We start from the raw sequence: 10,247 nt of genomic DNA on the forward strand, positions 1-10,247 counted from the left end.
ACATAGTGGCATTAGGTTGTTGCGCCAGTGTTATGTTGTTACATTGAGGTTATTTTGCTGCTGTTACACCAGTGTGGCTACATGTTGTTATGCCAGTGTTATGTTGCTGTTGTTATGCTGGTGTTACATTGTTATGCTGGTGTTGTTATGTTATTAATGCCGGTGTCATCATGTTGCTGTTATACCAGTGTTGTTATGTTGTTACACTGGTGTTATGTTGCTGGTGTTATGCCAGTGTTGTTACATTGTTGTTATGCTGGTGGTGTTATGTTGTTATGCCAGTGCTGTTATGTTATGCTGGCTTTATGTTGCTGGTGTTATTCCAGTGTTGTATGTTATTGTTACACTGGTGCTGTTATGTTGTTACACTGGTGCTATGTTGCTCATGTTATGCCAGTGCTGTTACATTGTTGTTATGCTGGTGTTGTTACATTGTAATGCTGGTGTTATGATAGTGGTATGTTGTTATGCCAGTATTGTTACATTGTTATGTTGGTGTTACAGTGTGATGCTGCTGCTGTTATGCCAGTGTTGTTACATTGTTGTTAAGCTAGTGTTATGTTGCTGCTGTTACACTGGTGTTGTAACATTATGTCAGTGTTATGTTGTTACACTGGTGTTATTATGTTGCTGTTGTTATATCAGTGTTGCTATGCCAGTGTTATGTTGTTATGCTGATGTTGTTACATTGTTGTTACACTGGTGTTATGTTGCTAGTGTCACGCCAGTATGTTGTTGTTATGCTGGTATTGTTACACCAGTGTTACGTTGCTGGTGTTACACTATTGTTACATTGTTGTTATGCTGGTGTTTTTACACTGTTGTTACGTTGGTATTGTTGTTATGCTGGTGTTACATTCTTATGCTGGTGTTGTTACATTCTTATGCTAGTGTTATGTTGCCATATTATGCTGGTGTTAACACCAGTGTTGTTATGCTAGTGTTGTTATGTTGGTGTTGTTACAGTGGTGTTACATTGGTTTTGTTATGCCAACGTTGTTATATTGTTGTTAAGTTGGTGTTATATTGCTGTTGTTATGCTGGTGTTGTAATGTTATGTCAGTGTTATGTTGTTACACTGGTATTGTTATGTTGCTGTGGTTACACCAGTGTTGTTATGTTACTATGCTGCCAGTGTGTTACGTTGGTGTTACGTTGTTGTTACACCAGTGTTATGTTGCTGTTACACCAGTATTGTTACATTGTTGTTACATTGGTGTTATGTTGTTACGCTGGTGTTATATCCTTATGCTGGTGGTGTTAACATTGTTGTTATGCCAGTGTTATGTTGTTATACCGGTGTTGTTATGTTGCTGTTGTTATGCCAGTGTTATGTTGTTTTTACATCAGTGTTGTTATGTTGCTGTTGTTATACCAGTGTTATGTTGTTTTTACATCAGTGTTGTTATGTTGCTGTTAACGCTGGGCGTGCTGCTCTGTGTTCTCCTGGTGTTCTTCCCTTTTATCCTCACGGTCACCCTGTGCACCTGACAACTGGACGTGTGCACCTTGGGGTCTTCAGCCTAAACACATCTAAATCCTCCACCAAACTCCACTCCCAGCCTCCTTGTGTCTGTGAGCGCCTCCACTGCCCATCCCTCCACTCAGGCCCCATTTCCAGGGCTCATCTTTGGGGCCTCCGTGTTGCTCACGCCCACCCTGTCAGCAGGTCCAGCCAATCCTGACTCCGGGTGCATCTCCCTCCCCCGCAGCTCCTGTACTGCCCATTAGTCTAGGCCCTGTCATCTCCGCTGGGCAGCCGTGCAGCCTCCTCCTTGCCTTTCCTGCTTCTGCACCCATTCTCCCCTGCAGGCCAGGCATTGATCCCCAATATGGGTTTCGTCTTCTGCCTCAAACCCTTCAGCGTCCCCCGGTGAGCTTAGAAAAAAGTGCAGCCTCTTCGCCTTGTCCTGCAAGACCCGTGCACTCCTCTCCAGCCTCACTGCTGTCCCCACTCTTTTCTCACCTCCATCTTGCCCCCAGCACGCCAATTTCCTTCCTGGCTTGGGGCTTTGGCACTGGAGGGTCCCTGCATCTGAGACACTCTCTCTCTGGCTTTTTGCAGGGCTGGCTCTTCGGGTCTCAGAGGGGCTTTTTCATTACCCTCAGTCACAGCCGGTCTGTAGTTTTATTTACTTCCTTTTCTCTCTTTCCCACTTTCCCTCTTTCCCGCTTCCCTGCACACTGCCTGGCACAGGTATGTGCCTGGTAGTGAGGCGCCATTTGTTGGTCCCATCTGAGGGCAGGATGCAGGAACAAAAGTCAAGTTGCTTGCCCAAGATCACACGTTAGTAAGCGGCAGTCACACTCTGGCGCCCGAGCCCCTGCCACGGTGCTGCCACCCCCGCCATGGCACCATAGTCCCCGCAGTGCCAAGCCGTCTGCCGCCAGTGGCCAGGCAGGGCAGGGCGAGGGGCTGGCCAGTATCTGCAGATGCAGTCTGGCCTTTACTGGGAATAGAGCTTTCTTCACGTGGACTTCTGGAGAGGCTTATGGACTTAATGCATTCTCTTACAGTAGTTCTTATTGATTGACAGAGGTGGTGGCTTTAAGACTTCCTTCCTCCCTTCTCTTGGCGAGGTTGGCTTTGGCGTGCACCATTTTTATAGGCTCTGTGGACTCAGGGACGAGGATGCTTGGATGCAGGACGAATGTGGGGCTGGGGTCTTGGTGCACCTTGGGGAAATCTGATGCTCTGGCCTTTCTTTACATCCTCCCCTTCTCCACCTCCCTTCACCAGGGCGCACCAGCTTCTACGAGGAGTACGGTGTCATTCGTGACGTCCTCCAGAACCACCTGACGGAGATCCTCACCCTGGTGGCCATGGAGCTGCCCCACAGCGTCAGCAGCGTGGAGGCGGTGCTGCGGCACAAGCTTCGGCTCTTCCAGGCACTGCGGGGCCTGCAGAGGGCCAGTGCCGTCGTGGGCCAGTACCAGGCTTACAACGAGCAGGTGCGCAGGGAGCTGCAGAAGCTAGACAGCTTCCACAGCCTGACGCCGACCTTCGCAGGTGGGCCCTGGGGTCGGGCACGGGCACTGGGCTGCCCACTTCCGGGAACAGCTTTCCAAACCCAGGCTCCTTTGGGTGGAGTGGAGGGGATTTGCGGTGGGATTTCTCCCAGGGCACTTGGCAGAAAGCATTCCCCTGTCTCCCTGGCCTCCTACCAGCTTGGAGTGGCAGGCCACCTGCTGGTGCTCTCAGGGTGAAGGATGTCCTGATGGCCTTGGCCTCGCATCAGCCCCACTTCAGTCCCAGATGCTTCCCAAGGGTTTGTCACGTGAGGCTCAGACAGACCTGGTTCCTGCCTCATAGGGTCTACCCAGCAAGGCCGCGAGCCTTTGGCCCGGCCACAGCTGGAGACACTTCCAGTGGGCAAGTGTGAGGCTAGGGCCGTCCTCTAGGCAGTTCCAGAGGCCCAGGGCTTTCTGGGAGAGGCTAGCTCCTTGGCAGCTAGCAGCCAGGCAGCAAGAGCTGCAGCTGCCTATGGAGCATGTGCCACGTGCCAGGCGCCTGTAGACGTCTCTCATGCAAGCCTCACACACGAACCAAGAGGCGGGAGCCATTAGCCCTGTTTTATGGGTGAGGAAACGTCAGGCTCGGTGATGTCATGAAAATGAACCAGGCTTGGAATTTGGCCATGGAGTCCCATCAGCTCCTAGCTCTTGCCACCAGGCCTTGCCCTCCCCGAAGCCATCCTCCCCACTGACACCCTGCCCACGGGCCTCTGGTTGAGTGACTGTCTCCCCACCTCCCTGCATCTGACCCTGGGTTGGGTACATCGTGAATGCTTCACAAACAGAGGAGGGGAGCACATTTCTCTGTAGGGCCCCCCGCCCCCTTATACACCTGAGTCAGGATCCCCCTCCCCGCTTGCCCCCAGTATGGGGCTTCCTGTAGAGTCTCCAGCGTGGAGGTTTTCAGCCAGGCTCTTTTTTGCTGGGGGACCATGACTCTAAGAGGGGCCTCAAGGAAGGGAGGTGGCAAAGCTGTAGAGATTACCCCAGAGGCCAGTTTTCCAGCGTGGACCAGGAAGAGAAGGTCATAGAAGAGAGGCCAGCTGAGGGGTGATCATGACAAGGCGAGGGGGCTTCCCACAGGCAGGGGGATGCCTGGAGAAGGGGCCAGCGAGGAGAGGGCTGGCCGGAGAGTCCTGTTCTGTGCCGGAGAGTCACCCTCTGCTGTTCCCTCGCCCCAGGCGTCCTCGTGCACATTGACAACCTTCGCTGGGAGGGCGTGCCTTTCATCCTGATGTCTGGCAAAGCCTTGGATGAGAGAGTGGGCTACGCTCGGATCTTGTTCAAGAACCAGGCATGCTGTGTCCAGAGCGAAAAGCACTGGGCGGCGACGCAGAGCCAGTGCCTGCCTCGGCAGGTTGTCTTCCACATTGGTCATGGTGACCTGGGCAGCCCAGCTGTGCTGGTCAGCAGGAACCTGTTCAGGCCCTCCCTGCCCTCCGGCTGGAAGGAAGTGGAGGGCCCGCCTGGGCTCCGCCTTTTCGGCAGCCCTCTGTCCAGTTACTATGCCTACAGCCCCGTGCAGGAACGGGACGCCTACTCCATCCTCTTATCCCACATCTACCACGGCCGGAAGGATTCCTTCATCACCACGGAGAATCTGCTGGCCTCTTGGGGCTTCTGGACACCCCTGCTGGAGAGCCTGGCCCACACGGCCCCACGCCTGTATCCTGGAGGAGCTGAGAACGGCCATCTGCTGGACTTTGAGTTCAGTAGCGGCCGGTTGTTCTTTTCCCAGCAGCAGCCGGAGCAGCTGGTGCCAGGGCCAGGGTCGGCCCCAATGCCCAGTGACTTCCAGGTCCTCAGGGCCAAGTACCGAGAGAGCCCGCTGGTGTCTGCCTGGTCCGAGGAGCTGATCTCTAAGCTGGCCACTGACATCGAGGCCACCGCTGTGCAGGCCGTGCGGCGCTTTGGCCAGTTCCACCTGGCGCTGTCAGGGGGCTCAAGTCCTGTGGCCCTGTTCCAGCAGCTGGCCACAGCACACTATGGCTTCCCCTGGGCCCACACGCACCTGTGGCTGGCTGACGAGCGCTGCGTCCCGCTCTCCGACCCAGAGTCCAACTTCCAGAGCCTGCAGGCCCACCTGCTGCAGCACGTCCGGGTCCCCTACCTCAACATCCACCCCATGCCGGTGCACCTGCAGCAGCGGCTCTGCGCTGAGGAGGACCAGGGTGCCCAGCTGTACGCCAGGGAGATCTCAACCCTGGTGGCCAACAGCAGCTTCGACCTGGTGCTGCTGGGCATGGGCGCCGATGGGCACACAGCCTCCCTCTTCCCACAGTCACCCACCGGCCTGGATGGCGAGCAGCTGGTCGTGCTGACCACAAGCCCCTCCCAGCCATACCGCCGCATGAGCCTCAGCCTTCCTCTCATCAACCGCGCCAAGAAGGTGGCAGTCCTGGTCATGGGCCGGATGAAGCGTGAAATCACCACACTAGTGAGCCGGGTGGGCCATGAGCCCAAGAAGTGGCCCATCTCAGGTGTCCTGCCGCACTCTGGCCAGCTGGTGTGGTACATGGACTACGACGCCTTCCTGGGATGAGGGTGCCTGCGCCCCTTGCCCGCTCTGCTCCTGTGCTTTCCTTCACCTCTGTCTCCCTCCCCTCTCGGCCCCACCACCTGCCCAGCATGCCCTGGCTCTCCAGACCCTGCTGCCCCACAGTCAGGCCCCAGAGAGGGCAGGACAAGGCCTTGTCCCAATGCCTTTGACAGGCAGCTCTGTCTAGTGGTGGATAGATGCAGAAACAAAGAAGAAATGGAATCTGCTCCTGTGAAGCTCCAAATCCAGGCCAGGAGAGAAACCTTAAGAAAAGCACTGCAGCAGTCACACATTTCCATCAGCCAGCACAACGCAGGATGGCGCCCAGCTACCGTGTTCACAGGAGGAGACGTGGTGGGCTGAGGTTAATCAGGGAAGGTTTCCTGGGGGAGGTGGTCCTTGAACTGGCTCCTGGGGAACATTCAAAGAGCATGATTGGCAGACAGAAGGTGCAGAGGTACCCAGAGGAGTACATTACCATGTGCAAGGCAGGGGCACTGGGGACCACCTTGAGACCTTGAAAGGGTCAAGCCCCTCCTTCCCCAGCCGCCCCTTCTAGAACCTCTGCACATCCAGCCTCTGTCCCTCCTCTTCGTTGCCTCTGCCTGCTCCCACTCGCTGTCCCTCTCTCCTCCATCCTGGCTGTGCAGTGGGAATTCCAGTCTCCTGCCTGCATCTTTGCTATTCCTCAGATTCCATTTATAGAGAGATGAGGGCTGATAACCAGAATACGGCAGCAAAGATTAGGCGATGAAAAAGGTTCCAGATTTTTTTTTTTTAATTAAAAAAATTATTTGCAGAGATGAGCTCTTGCTAGTTGCCCAGGCTAGTCTCAAACTCCTGGACTCAAGTGATCCTCCCATCTCAGCCTCCCAGAGTGCTGGGATTACACGTGTGAGCCACTGTGCCCGGCCCCAGAAATCTGAGTGCTGTCTGGAGCTCCCTTTCTCAGCTGATGACCTGCTCTGCATGGGGAGGTGGGGTCTTATGCCCCCAGCTTCCTTGGGGAGGACCCCCGACCTCCGCTGCTCCTCTGTCCTGCTAGTCTTCCTCCATGAGGCATGCTGGGTACACGTAATCAGGCCATCCTGGGAAACTCCAATTTAAGAGGGTCAATTACATCTCAGGGGACTCCCGGTTGGATGTTCCACTCTCAGTACCCCTTCTTGTTTTACCAGGAAAGATCCAGTTAAATCACCCACTGAGGTGACAGCTCATTAGTGGGGAGAGAGATGGAGCATCAAGTGACACAGGGCCATCCAGGCAGCTCTGCTCCTGCCAGACAGGAGCCAGGCCTCACTGGCGGGGCGGCTGCCCACAGCCCTTCAGGGCTCGCTTTGTGGGTGACAGGGCTGCAGCCAGGCCTTCTCTCCCTGCCCCTTGGTGGCCCTGTGCCTTCCCGTCTGCTGTCTCTCCTGCTACCTCTCACCTCAACACTAACACTGCCGAGACCGGGGAAGTAAGTGGGTAGCTTCTCCATAAGCACAGGTTGGGGACTGTGGTCTTGAGACGCCATGGGCCAGCAATACCTGCTTTTCTGAAACCCCCAAGGAGGGCTCTGACATTCTTTTAAAAAAACAACACAAAGCAAAATTCCCAGGACACGTGTAGTTTTGTTTGTTCAACATCCCACAGTCAAGGCTGGGAGATAGAACTCTTGGTTAAGGTCGATTTTTCCCCCACCTTACACTTGCACCCGATCGGGCAGATACAAAATTTTGACCACATTTTCAGAGAGGGCTTTCGTGGGTGCGGGAGCATGGCGAAGTCAGTTTCTCTCTGGACTATTTACACTTCAAGGCTATGGATTTCAAGGAATCTTGGTTTTCATTTGCAATGCCGGCCTGAGACCTGGTTCCCAAGCCGGGGCTCTTGTTCAGACTGCTTACTCTGGCCGCCAACCCAGGCCAGACAGAGAATCTTTCTCTCTCTCTCTCTTTTTTTTTTTTTTTTTTTAAGACAGAGTCTCTCTCTGTCGCCCAGACAGGAACACGGTGGCAAGATCTTGGCTTACTACAACCTCCACCTCTTGGGTTCAAGCAATTCTCGTGCCTCAACCTCCTGAGTAGCTGGGACTACAGGTGTCAGCCACCACGCCTGGTTAATTTTTGTATTTTTGTAGAGACAAGGGTTTCACCACGTTGCCCAGGCTGGTCTCAAACTCCTGAGCTCAGGCAGTCTACCCACCTCAGTCTCCCAAAGTGCTGGGATTACAAGTGTGGCCACCACGCCCGGCCAGTACATCCGTCTTTATAAACATGGAGAATGCCCCTCATTAGGACAGAATCGTGGAGCCCAGAGCCGGGAAGCCCCCATTCCAGCGCCCGGTGTCTGTGCTTCTGCACGTGATGGGCGGGCTCAGGAGAGGACAGGGGGTCGCGGTGGAAGTTCCACAGCTGGCCGCGTGGGGGAGCCCTTGCACCGCACTGCCACCTCCTGAGTGCCCTGCTCACCGCGCAGCTCCTGTGCCGGATTTCTCATTTCCCTCCTTTCTCCCCGGGTGCCTGGCCCCAGAGCTCTCCCATCTGTTCTTCAGGAACTGACTCCTCTGCAGTGGCAATGCCAGAGAGAAAGGGGCCTTCACATGCCCAAGTACCCCTGCAGGATGAAGGGCAAGCCGGCCCTTGAAGTCACCATTTCTGAATAGTAGTCACTGACGCCGAGTCTGGGATGTCTTGTTCTAGCTCAGCCTTGCCTGGGTTGCACCATGGGTCTGTGCGGAGCGTGGGTGGGAGTGTGAGTGGGGGTCAAAAGACCAAAGGTCTCCTTTCCAGAATCAAGTACCTTCTTCAAATCAGGTTGGAAAAGTCCAAACTTGGAGCTGTCCATGTTCCCCTGCCCCTGCCCACCCCTTTCCCTTCACCTGGGTTAGGAAGGAGAAGTTCTCAGAACCCTCTAGGCTGGTGGCTTTCAAACTTCACACCAGAGTCTGCCACAAGAAACGTGCCTTCCATCATAAATCAGTTCATTCATTTACAACTGTGTCTCAAGTTTCATAAAAAAAAATTCTTACCCTTAGGACCTTGGATATCCTCTATGTCTTAGTTTTCATTTTTAAAAAATGCTTCTTAAATTTCACTAAATTGGGCTAGGTGCAGTGGCTCATGCCGGTAATCCCAGCACTGTGGGAGGCTGAGGTGAGAGGTTCACTTGAGCTCAGAAGATTGAAACCAGCCTGGGCAACATGGTGAGAACCCCATCTACAAAAAGTTTTTTAAAAATTAGCCAGGGATGGTGGTGCATACCTGTAGCCTCAGCTACTCGGGAGGCGGAGGTAGGAGGATCACCAGAGTGCAGGAGGCTGAGACTGCAGTAAGGTGTGATTGCACTAGCGTGCTCTAGCCTGGAAGACAGAGTGAGACCCTGACTCAAAAAAAAAGAGAAAAGAAAAGGAAAGAATGATGACAACAGCCCAGGCAGCAGCCCTGCTCAGAACCCAGGTCTGTGGGATTCCAGGGCTGTGTTCCCAGGCATGCTCCTGGCCTCTTCCTCACCTGGGAGCCCTTGGGTCCTATGGTGGCAGCAGTTACCACAGTCTAGGAGCCCTGGTGGGGACCAATGATTCCATCCACATGGAAGCCCATGTGTGCACGTGGGGGCCTATAAATGGCAGAAGGGCCCCTCCTTTGGGAGACCTTTTCAGTCAGCAGCTCTAGAGCAAGCATGATCACCATTTGTAAAGGGGAAGGAATCAAGGGACTTTAGATGTAAGCTAGATCAAAATCTGGGGGCAAATTTTCTGCCAACTGCAAGTTAAAATAGGCCCATCTTATTGAATTTCCCTGTTGTTCATTTCTCTGCAGACAATGCTTTAACCCTACTCTAGGGCCCCCAAATTAGAATCATACACAAAGCTTCCTACCGTTTGGCCTAATATTCCACAATTCTCTCGAGGGATTTCATTCCAAACTCTGCAGGGCTCAGGCTCCCTAGTCTGGCACCTGCTGCTTTTCTTGTGTTTCTCCTGTCCCTGTTCTGGAGGTCCCAGGTGGAACACCCAACAGGGAGGGAGAAGCTTCCAAAGCCACAGGACTGTTTCCCAGAATTTGGTTTTCAGGTACAAAACTCTTTGTCCTGTATGATATATGCAGCCTCACAGAAGCAGCCTCTGCGTCCGCTTTACCCAGCTAGATTTTTATCTTAAGCACATGGGACTCCCTTAGAACTTACTCCACTGGTTAGAAAAAAAAAAAGCACCCTGGCAGCATCTCAGTGTCAGAGTGAGCATGGCACAGGAAAGGCCCATGGTGACAAGGACGAGGTGGCCGCAGTGACCGGACGACACCCTAGCACCCATTCACCCTGCAAATGAGGCTCCAGAGGGCGAAGATCTGTGGCCACCAGATGTCACAGGCCATGTGACCCACTAGGGGCCACTTACCCCTGGTCATCCACTGGCTGAACGCATTCTCTCTCTCTACAACTTTCCCATGAGGCTGCACCCGTGTGGGTGTCAGTTGAAGCAGTGCTGTTCATATTGTACACAGGAAGGAAGGAAGTGCTTCCAGTCTCACCAGCATCTGGTGGCGAATCAGAGCCTGCGAGGGCATCCGAAGCGGTGATGCCCTACAAACCTCCCGGCTGGTGCCGTCTGCCCTTGGAGGCACCAAGCATTGTAACTCAGTCATGGGAGCTGCCTCGTTGGAAGTGCAGATTTATTCCTCTAATAGTCCTGCCTGCTTCTGTCTCTTGT

At 53.9% G+C, this 10,247-nt stretch overlaps 1 protein-coding gene across 3 annotated transcripts in view; it reads left to right on the forward strand.

Annotated features, from left to right (window-relative positions):
* H6PD (hexose-6-phosphate dehydrogenase/glucose 1-dehydrogenase) overlaps positions 1 to 8,607 on the forward strand; it is a 33,850-nt gene extending 25,243 nt beyond the window's left edge. Inside the window, exons 4-5 of one of the 3 annotated variants that reach the window (XM_032300301.1) lie at positions 2,741 to 3,010; positions 4,197 to 8,560. In XM_032300301.1, coding sequence (XP_032156192.1) covers positions 2,741 to 3,010; positions 4,197 to 5,557 — 1,631 coding nt within the window. In that variant the 3' untranslated portion in view covers positions 5,558 to 8,560. Of the gene's footprint in view, positions 1 to 2,740; positions 3,011 to 4,196 lie in introns of all 3 variants that reach the window. The other 2 variants (XM_032300300.1, XM_032300302.1) reach the window with 2 other exon arrangements.
* The last annotated feature ends 1,640 nt before the right edge of the window (positions 8,608 to 10,247 follow it).

Source organism: Sapajus apella, unplaced genomic scaffold, assembly GCF_009761245.1.
Source record: "Sapajus apella isolate SASKATOON/1434 unplaced genomic scaffold, GSC_monkey_1.0 scaffold43, whole genome shotgun sequence".
Taxonomy (NCBI): Eukaryota; Metazoa; Chordata; class Mammalia; order Primates; family Cebidae; genus Sapajus; species Sapajus apella.